The 14,532-nt window shown below is 41.7% G+C and overlaps 1 protein-coding gene across 1 annotated transcript; it reads left to right on the top strand.

The window, feature by feature from the left end:
- Positions 1-772: 772 nt before the first annotated feature.
- si:dkey-33i11.1 (B-cell receptor CD22) lies at positions 773-14,117 on the top strand. Its single transcript, XM_053432560.1, has 19 exons — positions 773-1,107; positions 1,220-1,285; positions 2,099-2,197; positions 2,319-2,430; positions 2,536-2,681; positions 2,758-2,878; positions 3,641-3,777; positions 4,109-4,231; positions 5,626-5,772; positions 6,435-6,540; positions 6,797-6,960; positions 7,227-7,376; positions 7,540-7,671; positions 9,094-9,175; positions 11,390-11,438; positions 11,686-11,772; positions 11,842-11,975; positions 12,503-12,620; positions 13,533-14,117. The coding sequence occupies exons 2-18, from the start codon at positions 1,237-1,239 to the stop codon at positions 12,603-12,605; spliced, it is 1,941 nt and encodes a 646-aa protein (XP_053288535.1). The 5' UTR covers positions 773-1,107; positions 1,220-1,236; the 3' UTR covers positions 12,606-12,620; positions 13,533-14,117.
- The last annotated feature ends 415 nt before the right edge of the window (positions 14,118-14,532 follow it).

The raw sequence follows: 14,532 nt of genomic DNA on the forward strand, positions 1-14,532 counted from the left end.
CATCATCATTATTCCTGGGTCAAAGCTCGGGTAAGTAGCCAATTGGCCGAGTCGTGACGCTAAACTGACATCTATTGGCCAAATTGTGGCAGGGTGGGATGTTAAAGTAATTTAGACTCATCAGGCTAAGTGGACACAGTTGACTGAGAGGTCTCGAACCTCCCCACGTCTGGTTGTGGGTAGTTGTCAGTTGCCAACAATTCTCAATTAGAGCCGTGGATGAGAGAACATCTGGGCTGCTGCGTCTGTCTGCTCGACATATGTATATGAGCGAACGCCAGCAGGCCTGAATTCATTTCTCAAATGAACCGTGCACGTCTGTCTTTTCAACAGATAGACACGGCTGATTTAACACATCCGTCAATCACGATGGTGTACGTTTGCACCGCTGTTGTGACAGTGTGAGAGCAGAGTGAAGATCCCCTCGCTCCTGCGATGACATAAATCTGATCACTGAGCCTCCTGTATGTGTGTTCATGAACATTTAGTTACAGCTGGAGCGGTCAATATTTGAATAAGATCAATGGGTCAAAAGTGTCATGTGAATGGTGTCCATAGATAGGAGCTGATCGATATCTCAACTATGTACACTAAACCTGTGCATTATTTGTCTGGAAGACTGGTATTAGCATCATAAAACCACAATAGATCACATCACAGGCACATTAACACACCATTTGCTTTACTGCTCTGGTTGTCATCAACAGACAATTGTGAAAGTGACACATCACAAGGACAAGTCACATTTTCATCGCAACATAGTGAAAGTCACTGCAGCTTAAAACAGTCACAGTCCTGCTGAGGGAGAAGTGAGAAAAAGTGAAAATAGAAACAGCTCAAAAGATGGAGGATGATGAGGAAGCTGAAGCGACTTAACAAACACACACATACTGTATACTTCCTCTTCCTTCTCTTCCTCCTCTTCCTCCTCTTCCTCATCTTCCTCCTCCTCTTCTTGCCCTCTCCACTCCTCCGCTCACCTCACACCACCTGACTCTGAGCACCATGCAACTGTCACCGCTATAAAAAATCCCCTCCATCGCTGTCCGGGTCGCACACAAGTCTCTCTGTTAGACTGTGCTGAGGCGAATGAAGATATTTAGAGAGGTGAGTGTTTCACCTTTAATCAGCTGTTTGGTATTTGGTGTTTATCCTGATAAATGTGTTGTTATCCACTACTCTGTGTCCGTGCCTCTCTGCTGCTGCGGTGACATGACAGAGCTTGTGTCAGCGGAGATGTTGGCTGGTGCGTTGCTTCTGGGCATCCTCCTCACAGCTTTACCAGGTAAGACAAACACCACCATGATATCATAGCTTAGTTTCATTGTGAGGTGTCAAATCTAACTGAACAAGATTTTACATTTATTTAAATTCATCGGAATCAGGAGAGAAGAGCTGGACGCCACTTTAGTTTATATCTTTACTTTATTTCAAAGTTTTCCTTTTAAAAAAAGTATCCCACATTACTGTTAATCCTGTTTGGAAAGATAAATGACTGACTAATAGGATCCATTATGCACATAGGGTTCTGCAGCCAGGTGTCCTTTGTGCCTTTACGCTCAGGTTATTTATAAGTATTGATTGGCTTTTGTGCAAGGTAGTCAGTCAGGCAGGCAGTTAGCAGCACAGGACGACACCACGGCTGCACATCAAGGCTCAATCTCAGTGCTAACATTTTATGTGTCACAACTGTGGTTAAACTTCCCCTCTGAACAGCCACATGGAAGGAATCGTTTTACTTCCAGATGATTGAATTTTTCTAATTTTTTGAGTTCCTCTAAACCTACAATATGCTTCATCATGTTTGGAAAGTAAATTGTGGATACCATAGCCAGTAGATGCTTAATCATCCTGGTATCTGAACTGGTCAAAAAAAAATAATAGCTCAGATGATAACAAAATTTGAAAAGACATAAGAGTGTAGAGATGCTTTTCAACTTGATAGCTTTGTGCAAGTTTGTTTTTTGTGTCCTTTTTTGATTGTGTTTACAGTACATGTTGTTCTTGCCAGGCTTGCTGATTCAGATTTTGTGTGTTTGTGCCTTAATATTGGTGCCCCTGCCCCTGCCCGTGTATGTGTGTGTGTTTACATGCTCAGGTATCCAGAGCAGGTGGAGTGTGTCATTTTCCAGGAGAGAGATCTGTGTGTGGGCAGGAACAACTGTCACTCTGCCCTGTCGCTATGACTACCCATCAGGTATGAAAGTTTTTTATTTTTTATCCTAATGGGCTCTGCATAATGGGGATAAATGGATATATCGATTTTTGTATCCTCTCTTGGTTAATTACCAATATACATGCTGCGTTCGGGTTTTCAGGCCACACTGTGAAGCGAGTCATGTGGTTCCGTGTGTCTGCGGAGGGTCTCAGGGAGTTCACCCACCACACTGACTCAAATCAGATCAGCCTGTCGTACCGTGGACGCACACGGTACGTGAAACATAGATACACTGTATGATGGATGTCGGATGAAATGACATATTTGAAAGGGACCTGATTGGAAATAAGGTAGGACACTTTAATCCTGGGTTTCAGCTACATCGGGGGCAGCTATTCCAGCTGTTCAGTCCAGATTCGAGGCGTGAAGCTGAGTGATGCTGGCCAGTATCACTTCAGGTTTGAGACCGACCAACCACAGGGTAGATGGACCTCCCCCGACACCATCACTCTCGATGTCACAGGTACAAACTGAAACCCCGATAACAACTCCCCTGTGATGCCAGTGGTTATGTGCATGTGTCTTTGTGTCTATGTCAGACCTCCAGGTCCACGTCCATCCAGCCAGACCGGCCAACATGTTTGGCTTCGGGGAGACGGTGTTTGTTGGCTGCCAGGCCAGTGGGTGTGCTGCTCCAGGAAGGAGCCTTGCACTCTACAGGTTTGTAGATGTTAGTTACACTTTATTTCAGACTTAGGTCCATATCAGTATAAAAATACAATAAAATAAAGAAATTACAAAATTGCACAAAACTATAGAATGCAAGCGTCACACTATACAGGTTTGTAAGTGTATTTGTTCAGCTTTACTTTATATAAAATACAACTGGAAATGATAGAATACAGTCATCTTACTATACAAGTACACAAGGATAAAAACACATACAGACTTTTGTTCCAGTGTTTCTAAAAACAAGATGAGTTGTCTCAGTTAAGGCCGTTGTTATCATTAATTGGTCAGTTAATCAAAACACAAAATGACAATAACGTAAGCTACTAACATGTAGCTTGCAATTGTCCATCCTGCATCATCATCATATACCACCTGAGGGTTATTCCGTTTTGCTTGACTAGCTGCACCACAAGTGTGCTGTGCAAAGTACAGTCAGCTCTAAAAAAATAGCTCATTTCATTTCATTCTGACACAGAAAGTTTGTGCGCCAACATGTTGGCTTGTGCAAAGAACAGCACTCATTCTGCACATTGCCATCATGGCATAAATCTTCCCTACTGGAGTGACCCAGATATTTAACTTTGTTCACTACGTTTAGGACTTGGTCGGCATTAAAGACTGAGGGAAAATCTAGCTTCTGATCCATATGGGTTCTAAAAATCACAGCAACAGTCAAATGTGACTGTTAAGCAGCATTCTGCACAATGCACGTGTCACTAACTGGAGTAAAATTAACACTTTTTACAACAGGAATGGACTGAACCTCGGCTCTTATGAGAAATGGATGATCATCACTCGTTTTGACCAGCAGCAGGTTGGAGCTTACACCTGTCGACCCATCCCGCCACAAAATGTACAGTGCCCCTCCCTCAGCCTCGCTCTGGGACGTGAGTAACCTCAATCAAACAATCATGCCGAACAAACCAGGAAGATTTCAGGATACCTGTTCCTACCTACACATGCCTGCAGGACACCGAAACACGTGCAGCCCAAACTATATTCAATGTTTATGTATTTCAATAACAGATTTTTTTGTTTATAGATTATGTGCAATAGCATGTGAGAATTTTAACAGTTAAAAATGCTTCAAATGTTTTACATGATAAACTATAAATGTATTTATATTTTGTAATATATCTCCTCCTGTTTTCTCCCCTCGCTGTACCAGTTTTCTTTCTTATATCTTCTGTTTTTCCCTCTCTCTCTCTCTCCCTCCAGATGGCCCTCACTCCACCTCTATATCTGTGTTTCCTGGAGGGGAGGTGACCGAGGGGGGGTCGGTCACTCTGACCTGCAGCAGTGATGCAGCTCCGCCTGTAGAAAGCTATGCATGGTTTAAAGGTACAGGACAGTCCGCGCTGTTAACGAACGGCAGTGTTAATTTCGTTGACGAAAACTATAACGAAAACTATTCGTTAACGACCCTTTTCCCATGACGAAGACGAGACGAAGACGTAACGAAAACGGATCTTTGAAAATAAAAACTATGACTAAATCTATTTTAACTTTCGTTGACGAGACGAGACGAGACGAAAATGTTGGTGGTTGACTAAGTCACAATAACATCATCGTATCAGGCCGTCATGAAGTATCAGTAGCTGGCGAGTGAAGGCCGAATTATAGTCCTGCGACTGCAACCGCGGAAGGCCACGCAGCTGCATCGACGGACTCATTTTGGTTTATGCTTCACCAACGTGTTGCGCGTGTTGCAACGCAATTCACCGCCAGAACCCTAGGCGGAGTAACGTTTTTTTTCAAAGACAAAACACACAAAGAAGAGACGTCTTCTTCTTCGTCGACTGATTATTTACATTGCCACTCCGGCTCCTCATAGCCTATTTCTGGCGGACAAATCGGCCAGTCAGTGACGGGTTATACAAGTGGTCATACTTTCGGATCTCTTCTGCCAAGTGCTCTTCTATTTGGTCCATATTCGTTCTTCTAAATCTTCCGTGATTTCCGCGTATTGTGGGGCATGAAACCGGAAACTAGACTCCGGACGGGATGTAGTAAGCAGACCAATCACAAGCCTTGCGGGCTGCGTGAGGCTCGCGTCGCTTTGTCGTGTAGTTAGAAAAATTGGCGGACGCACGCAAGCCCGCAGAGGGCACGAAAGGGGCGTGTTGCGTGTCTTGCGTGCATGCGTGCGTGCGTGCAACCCGACTATAATTCGGCCTTGAGTCTGTGTGTCTGTGTGTGTGTGTTCTCGTGGAGCAGCCGCTCAGTGACCGACTCCTTCATAACTATGGAAACAGTGAAAACACCGAGTTTCTCTGGTCTCAGCTGCTCAGAGATCAGCGCCGCAGCTTCTTGATCAGAGCAGAAGCTGCAGTTGGTTTGAACCGAGCTGCAGCTTCTGTGTTCGCCTCCAGTCTGACCTGCCCTCACTTTTTGTTTTCACATTTAAAACTAAATATATATTTTTAAGCTATTAGGCTGCAGCTATATGTTTTTATAGAAAAGGAGTTTAATGTGGCTATTAAATGTGACTAAAACTAGACTAAAATGTAATTCGTTTTTGTCGACTAAAACTAGACTAAAACTAAGAAGGATAAAAATGACTAAATGTGACTAAAACAAATTTTCATTTTCGTCAAAAGACTAAGACTAAATCAAAAATAGCTGCCAAAATTAACACTGACGAACGGTTGATGACAGAGATGGTGTTTGGAGTGTCCTCTAACGCTAGGTCATACATGTGCTAATATACACGCATGTCTCGGCCTGCTCTCCAGACATGGAGAGTGGCAGCATCCCGGACAGTTTCCGGCCTCAGCTCCACCTGTCCCACCTCAAGTACTCAGACAGAGGAGAATACTTCTGTGTAGCGCGCAGCTCACTGGGGACAGACCGCTCCAAACCACTGCTGCTCAATGTCACTTGTAAGTGTTAGTTCATCACTGTCACAGGCATGGTGTGCAGGCAAGACTACATCTTACAGAGATGAATAGGGATTATCAAAACCTATATTAGATCTGGATGTATGATGTGCTCTATGTCTTAGGTCTCACTCATTATCTACTTAATGGAGGGGTGGGTGAAGTGTTTGAGTCCACAAAACACTTCTGGAGTCTCAGGGGTAAACAGTGTTGCAGCCAAATCCAATACAATTGACACCAAGCGAGCAGTATGGAGGCATTTTATGTTTTTTTTGTAGTTGTTTCTTTAACATTTGAAGAAGTGTTCCCCAGTTACTTCAATTGGATTGGATTTGGCTAAAACGCTGTTTACCCCTGTTTCAAACACTTCACCCTCCCCTCCATCAGATTAGTGGTGAGTAGATAATGAGTGAATGTTTGGTCAACAATTATGTTAAAACTAATAATAAGAATAAGAATAAGAATAATTCACATTATTATTAGTGTTATTAGTATTATTAGTATTATTATTATTTTGGTATATTTGAAATCCCATATTTAAGATTCAACATTAAGTTTCCTAGGTAAAAACAGCATAGTGGATTTTATGTGGTTTGTTGGACACAAAAACGTTCATGATGTGGTAATGACCTTCCTGTTTTTCTCTCTGTCTCTGCGACTACTAGACTCTCCAAAGAACACACATGTGCTGCTGAGTCCTCGAGGGGACATCAGAGAAGGTTCATATGTAAACCTGAGCTGCGTCAGCCACGCCAACCCTCCTGCCTACAGGTACCGGGCATCAACATGAAGTATAAACCAAACATGACCTGAGTGTAACCTTTCTACATTTTAAATGTTTTCATATCATGGTCCTTAATTGTTTTGTCCTTTGTCATCATATAAAGTAGGAATGAGCACTTTTGAGCAAACTAGATATGTATCCATATCCACTTTATATGCACTAAATCTAGTGTTATTAGTCTATCTATCTCTATCTCTCTCTTTAAAAAAATGACACTGTTTTCCATGAACATCTCTCCTGCAGGTATGCTTGGTATCGTATTCTAGGTGAGCAGGTGTTGGCTAAAGGAACATTTCAGAACCTGACGTTACCATCGGTGCGTGCTCACAGCGCTGGTCAGTACTACTGCACCGCATCCAACCGGTTAGGATACCAAACCTCCCCTGTTGCAACACTCACTGTGCTCTGTAAGTAGTGCCGTTGGGTCTCTGCTACATTTAGATTGAAATAGTTTTGCCTGAAGCACCTGACCAAATATTGGAGTCGATATCAGCAATCTCTCCTGACCTCCACCTTCCTTTTTTGTCTCTGACTCTGAATCATTGTCGCTTTGACTTTGTATCCCAAAGATTCATAACACCATGTCATGTGGAAAAAGTAAAAGATTTGATTAGTGCAATTAAGATAAACTTAAATCCACTCCATGTCTCTTTTTCCCTCCCTCTCTCTCCAGATCCTCCTAAGAACACCTCGGTTCTGGCTCGTCCTTCCAGTGTGGTGGACGCTGGCCGACCGTTGACTCTGACCTGCAGCAGTCAGGCTAACCCAGCGGTGGACAACTTCACATGGCACCGCTTAGCTCTGGACGGGGGCTCTGTACAATGTTAGCATTCAAAAAATGTGATTCCACTTGAAGTTAACTTAACAAAATCATCAATACTGAAGTTCCTATGTGGTAAAGTGTTTATAAAAGTTCATTGGGCCCCTGTTCTGTTTATCTATGTGTCTGTCTTTCTCTGAAACGCTCTTTGTGCTCCTCTGCTCAGCGCTGGGCGCCAAGTCTGGTCCAGTTTTCACCTTCTCAGAGGTCGGCCCTGGAGAGAGCGGCCAGTACTACTGTGAGGCCAGGAACCGAATCGGAGCCCACAGCTCTCCGGTTCTCACCGTACGAGTCAGAGGTACATTGAGACTCATACCTTGACATCATCTCAACCTTCCGACTTTTCGTTTGTCTATCTTTGAATTGTGTCACAACAAAAGTGAAGCATATTTCGTTTATGTATATATCAATGTAGATTATCTTTTTTATTTGTATCCCTGTCAGCAGGGTGTTGTTGGTCGGTTAGTTCACGCATTCAGCCTGAATTGAAATATCAATATCAGACAGAATGATATTAGATTCACTAAATATATTTATAGTCCCTGAAGAGTGAAACCAGACTTTCACCAGGTGGTCTGGCTTCCTCCCACATTTTAGGTCAATTGGAGACACTAAATTGACCACAGGTATGAGTGTGAGCTGTATTTTGTCTCTGTATGTTGACCCTGTGATACACTGGTGAACTGTCCATGGTGTACCCTACCTCTTGCTCAATGTCAGCTGGGATTGGCTCTCAGACAGTTTCTTACAAGATCTTCAAAGTCCTGAAACGTATGATAATGTGGTGCTCATGTGCTTAAATGTGAAGTAACACTTTGTGAAACTGATTTTAATGCAGGCAACAGACTAAGATGCATTTTGGCTTCACTTTTGTAATATTACTATTCTTGATTTTTTTATGGCTCTATACTCTGTTGTAAGATAATGAACTTTTCATATGCTGATTTACTAGTTTGTTGTTATGTTTTTACAACATCAAAGCTGGAATACATTTCTTTAAATTGATTATTGCCAACAGTACAAGTTTGTGATCCTTAAAAACAGACAAAGCAGAGGAACCTGGTGAGTTTCATGAATTTATACTCACACTGTAGAGGTTCATCTCTGCTTTGACATCATGTATATCAGTGTACTGCAATGGAGGAGATGGCATGTCTCTGATAACCTCAGGGAAACACCCCTCCCCCATTCTTGACATCTATGTTTCTGATTATCTGAGATTTATGTGAGATTGTGGCACTTACAGTGTTTTATGTAGGTCTCTATGAGTTTGAAGTGAGTGATAAAACCCCCCTGTCACTACCAGAGCACCAGGGCCAGGCTCTGGTCTTCATTGTGCTCTCATGATTCCTGGCTGTTTGTCTATGAGTCATGGTGAGTCATGTAAAGTCCTCTCACTATGAGGGCAGAGGAGGAGGTGATGAGGTGTTGTGGAAAACTACTATTTGAGTCTAGACGGCTGAAGAAGTGGAGTTAGGTTTGGACATCACAACTGGAAACACACGTCTCGAGTCTAGACAGCTGCAGGATGATGCACAGCTCTTTTCCCCCGTTTCCTCGCTTTCCCTTTTTCTATTTTTATGCCTGCTGTTTTCTTTTAGCTCGCTGCGCTTCTATTTTTGTTCATTTCATGTCATCTCTCATCCATCCACCATTTCCTCGTTTCACTTCTTGCTTCCAGTCGTGCTGACGATGACCTCTCTTATCCTTCCCCCGGCAGGTCGCCTTAAGGTCATTGCCTTGGCATCCGCAGTGGGCGTGTCTGCTGGACTCATCACTCTGACGGTGGCCATTATGATCAGGTGACAGGAAGTACAGTTGTGCCAGAAAGTTTGGGGACCATTCAGAATGTTACATATTTCTACTCACATACAGCTGACGAGCATGTGACCAGATCCGCTAGTTTAGATATATACAAGATACAAGATACATTTATTGTCCCACACACATGCACACACACACGACATGCAAGGGGGGAAATTCGTTTTCTGCTATGACCCATCTGGTGTACACAGGAGGACACACAGAGCAGTGTGCAGCCATGCACGGCGCCCCGGGGAGCAGATGTTAGGGGAGTAAGGTGCCTTGCTCAGGGGCACTTAGACAGTGGGGTGGGGTAGGCACTTTGACAGTGTGGAACAGATCCAGGTGTTGTTCAGGTGTTGTCCGTCCAGGTATGTTGTTTTTGTTGTCACTCCGTGGACACTGCAGATATCAGGATACACAAAAGCATGGTTCAAACCCTGCAAGGGGGCTCCACTTTCCTATTGGTGACAGGCTGTAAGTGAAAGGCAAAGAAGTTAACTAAACAAACCTCACCCAAAACGGCATTTCATGTTCCAGGTAAGCCTTTTGAAAGCTTCATAGCAGTAGACACAAGGTCCACTCATTGTTCATTTTTTAATATTTGACCTCATTTTAGAATATCCAGTGTATTTCAAGTTAATGCTTATGCGCGTCGCATCTGATGCAAAAATGCAACATGTGACATTGACAATTGACGATAAACCTGATCCGTGCAAAGCAGAATATGTAACCATGTTGTGTTGCCCTGCAGAATTTGTTTTATCAAGTTAGCTGTCTACTGTAGTATAGTGTTCTAAACCTGAATCAGAAAATGTTAATATTCAAATTAGCACAAATAACACATATTGCTCTGCTGCACTGAATTTAATTTGACATCATTACATTAAGTTTCTCTCAGCACCCCCGACTCTGACTGACTTCCAGCGTCCCTGGATCTCCAGCTCCTCCTGTTCGTGTGCCAAAGTGTCCTTGGGCAAGATATCGAACCTGAAATCACACCTGATGACAGTGTGTGAATGGAGTGTAAGGTGCTTTGAGTGGTTGATATAACTAGGAAAGAGAAATATAAATACTGTCTATGTACCATCTGCTTTCATAGAAACATTGTTCCAATACTTTTCTTGTTAAATGTGCAGCAATGTTCTTCTTGGAGAGAAGTAGCTTTGTCTATATCCTGGCATCCACACATTCTGGTTCAGTTTTAGTCTGATGGTAAACTCATGAACAATCACATTAGCCCAGAGAGATTTGTACATCCGAATCCTAGATATTTTTTATTTTGTGACACCATTGAAGATTCATGACCTTGTCATTGATTTTTGTAGCGCGACCACTCCTGGGTTGAGTTACGTGCAGTGTTTAGCTGTCACCTCATTGCAAGAAGGTTCTTTGTTCGAACAAAGGGCCGGACCCTGTGACTTTCTGTGAGGAGTTTACCTGTTCTGTTCCATGTCTGTGTAGGTTTTCTTAGGGTAATCCAGCTTCCTCCTGCAGTCCAAAGGCTTAGGTTAATTGTAGACCTTGATTTGACAGTAGGAGTGAATGTGTGTGTAAATGGTTATTTGTCCATGTGATATGCTGGCAACATGTCCAGGCTGTAGCCCTCCTCTCGCCCACTGTCGGCTGAGATTGACTCCGGAAATTATCGTAGATTCAAGCATGGTACATTTCTACATCTACATGGTGAAGATCAAATATAGACGGTGAATAAACGTTTTTTATTCTATCAGTAAAGCACACACATCAAATCACACTGACTGATAAACCTGAACATATTAGTTCTTTAAAATAACTGATATTTGTCCATTTATATCAGTGATCCATTAGGTTCACAGTCTTCGTCCGTACTTTTTCCAACAACAATTCATTTTACTGTTAAATGATTACTATGTAATACATATATATATTTTTTTGTGTTCTCATTGTCTAGTTTCAGAAGAGGATCTGGTTGTGATTGAGGTCAGCTGCATGTGATGTGGAATTGTACTCTGCTATTTTCTCACTGCTCGATGGGCTATTTCTGTTGTCCACTGCATTATTACAAATCTTTTATAGCTTTTTTTACTCAATATGAGTTTTTTGAATATACATTGATCTCTTTTAGAGGAGTTTTATTTTCTGTCAGCCAGTTTTCTGGATTAATTGCATTACATTTGTGTCAGATGTTATCACTGCATTATGGTTTGATAATCGCTCCTGTGTCTTCGCAGCAAGAACATGCACAAAGTAGACATGGAATCAGTAGAAGTAGCAGACAAGGTACAGTAATCACTGTGTAATTATCTTCCATACTCTTAAACTTACTCAACAGTTCTTCTACCTGTTAAAGAAATCAAGATTCTAATAATAATTACACTTATCTAGGATGTGTGATTTGAATTCACTGTTTTGTATGCATGTGTGTGTGTGTGTGTGTGTGTGTGTGTGTGTGTGTGTGTGTGTGTGTGTGTGTGTGTGTGTGTGTGTGTGTGTGTGTGTGTGTGTGTGTGTGTGTGTGTGAACCCAGCGTCCGTCACTGACAGTTGACACCATGTTCTATGAGTCAGCCCAACAGACCTTCCCAGTGAGAAAGGGCAAGATGTCTGACATTCCGGTAAGCAGTCTTACAACACAAATGAAAGCTATTGGAATATTTGATTTAGTTTTGTGTGTATCTGTCTAGGAAGAACCAGAGGACTTGAGTGACAGCTCCCACCCCTCCATTGTTCCTCTAAAAGATGCTCCGCCACTCACAGAGGTTGAAACTCGAAAACCCTCCCGCAACTACATCACTGTCCACTACTCCAAGTTGTGCAGGTAGCTTGTTTTTCTTTTCTTTTTTACCAAACCCAGTTTACATGAAATCGTCCCCCTTTAGAATAAGGGTGATTTAGTCGTCTGGAAGTGGAGTTTGTTTCATCTTAACTGGGTTGGTACATGCCATATGTATCCTCATCTCTTCCTCTCCCCCTCTGTATCCGACTCTTTCACTTTCCATCTCTTCTTTTTTTCATTTTCCAATATTCTGTCATCTTCCTCCATCTGCTCTTCCTACAGATCTATTGACCGCAGCAGCACATCTACTGTTTCATATCTTTATTTTACAACCTCACTGGTTTATTCATCCACATCTCTCTCTTGCTCTCTTGTTGTCATCATCTCCTGTCATCGCTGTCTCTTTGGACTGTTTCATTCCTCCTCTTCTTACGCCTTCTTCTGTTTGTGATGTTACAATAAATCTCTGGTCCCAGTGTTGACGCATAATATATCTGCTTATGCGATAATCTGACTCAGATGTCCCGATGAACTCATATGGTTTTTATTCGTTGTTGATGTTGATTCAGTGCAGACCAAGTGCAGGTCCACAACCTGCCACTAGGTGGTGATAGAAAACCAAATGACTCCTCCAAAGTTGTTTACACCTTACTGCCCCAGCCTCGTCCCTGAACCGAAGTAAAACAGGTATGTCTATATATTACTACTGATACTAATACTAATATTAATCATAATAATATAATAATAATAATAATAACCACAATAACAATGATATTCATAATAATAACTTTATTTATATAGCACTTCTCAAAACAAAGTTACAAAGGGTTTCTTAAATAAAGCACATACCTAAAAACACATTCAAATAGCATTCAAACCAAATAAAGTCTTAAAAGAATTAAAGAATTTGGCATGACCACACATATAGTATATAAACTGGAACAAATCTGAACTAAGATCATCCACCTGCGTTCTTAAAATGAGTTTTTCCAATAATCAGCTACAGTTGTGCCACTGAGATAGAAACAATACACATACGGGCTGCTGCAAACTACAGGATTTTCTGATCATTTTAAAAACGTTGGAGACCACAGACATAATGATAGGTTTAACCAATTGTTCATCTTATAATCTTCAGAACATACACACACTGGACCACTTGGCCAGAACGTCAGACCATTCGCTATTTTTACTTCAGTAAGAAAAAAGAGAGGAATAAAACTATGAATGTGGTTGTGGATTTTTAATTTTTACAGTGCGAGCTGGAAGTGAGTCAGAAATTCATTGTTCTTTTTCATCATAGCTGTTCAAGTACGCAACATTCGGTTGGTGACACTTCCCAGTCATTGCTCTCCTTCTCTCTCTCTCTCGCATACTCTCCCGCCCGATTGTAGGAAGGGAAATATCGGTTCAATAATCGGTAATAACCCGATTATTCTATAGTGTGCAGCAGCCTTAAAATTATGAAGGCTAACATTCAGAATTATGTATCTTTTTTTATCTTTAATATCAAGCACCTAACCCTAACCCCACTCATGTTTCTGTTTATATTATTCTAGTTTATTCTTATCTACTGACTTTTCCTCTTTTCTCCCTCAGCTGAACCAAACTCCAGGTTCGTCCCGTGAACCAGAGAGACTGTGATGGAACCAGAAACGACCCCCTGTGAACTCAACTGATGCCTTATTACACTATTCTGAGTCAGACATGTTGTTATGGTTCCACAACATGTGGCCCTGCCGCTGACTGCGAGTCCTGTGTCTGCACTGTGCTGCATGTCTTTCCTGTTCTTCCTTTTCTATGCATCTCACTACAGTTTTATCTGATGAAGTCAAAGTGCTAAAGTCCTGAGTTAGAGAAAGCAGCATCACTACTAATAGCTACTTTGCCTGCATTCATATCAACAGTACATGTTATAACCACTGTTTATTTTTAGTTCATGTGTGACATAAAAATTTGCAACCATTTTTAGATGGGGCAATATGACTGTTTGCTGCATTAACTTTTGCAACATAAGACGAATGAAAAGTCATAATCATTTTCATTCAATCTTCTTTGACTCCAATAAAAGGGACAGTGTGGTATTACACATAATATTGGGGGAAAGCTGAATAAAAAAAGCCATGACGTGAATCTGCACACTCGATTCTTGTTCTGATTGCTAATGCTGTGACATTTATTCAATTATTATAGCTGTTGTCTTTCAGTTTCTGCTGTAGCTTAGCCAGCAGTAAAGCAAATCACACATGTAGTTTGTTACATTAAAGAAAAATAAAAAATGTTGCAAGTTGATTCTTGTAGTTTTTTTGCAAGTCACAAATACTTCAAACTTAGCATATATTAGGAATGTAAGAGGAAGTGAATAGACTTCACGCCATTTAATTATAATTTTCTCTCACAAATGTTGCTGGCTATGTGAAACCTCACACATAGGAATCATCCAAACATGTTGAAGCAATGGCACTAATATATTTTGTATGCTCCATTTTATTTTGTACTGTATGTTACCTACGTTGATGTTTCAGTGGTACGGAAGTGGAGGTTAGTTTTCAGCTGTGGTTGAAGTACATGTTCTGTGGTGTGGATTTGAGAAGTTGTT

Source organism: Pleuronectes platessa, chromosome 10, assembly GCF_947347685.1.
Source record: "Pleuronectes platessa chromosome 10, fPlePla1.1, whole genome shotgun sequence".
Taxonomy (NCBI): domain Eukaryota; kingdom Metazoa; phylum Chordata; class Actinopteri; order Pleuronectiformes; family Pleuronectidae; genus Pleuronectes; species Pleuronectes platessa.

Bases quoted from the DNA above. Each gene is read 5' to 3' on its own strand.
- si:dkey-33i11.1 (XM_053432560.1), top strand. From the start codon at position 1,237: ATGTTGGCTGGTGCGTTGCTTCTGGGCATCCTCCTCACAGCTTTACCA. The intron at 1,286-2,098 runs GTAAGACAAACA...TTACATGCTCAG, and splicing joins CCTCCTCACAGCTTTACCAG to GTATCCAGAGCAGGTGGAGT. The intron at 11,976-12,502 runs GTAGCTTGTTTT...ATGTTGATTCAG, and splicing joins CACTACTCCAAGTTGTGCAG to TGCAGACCAAGTGCAGGTCC.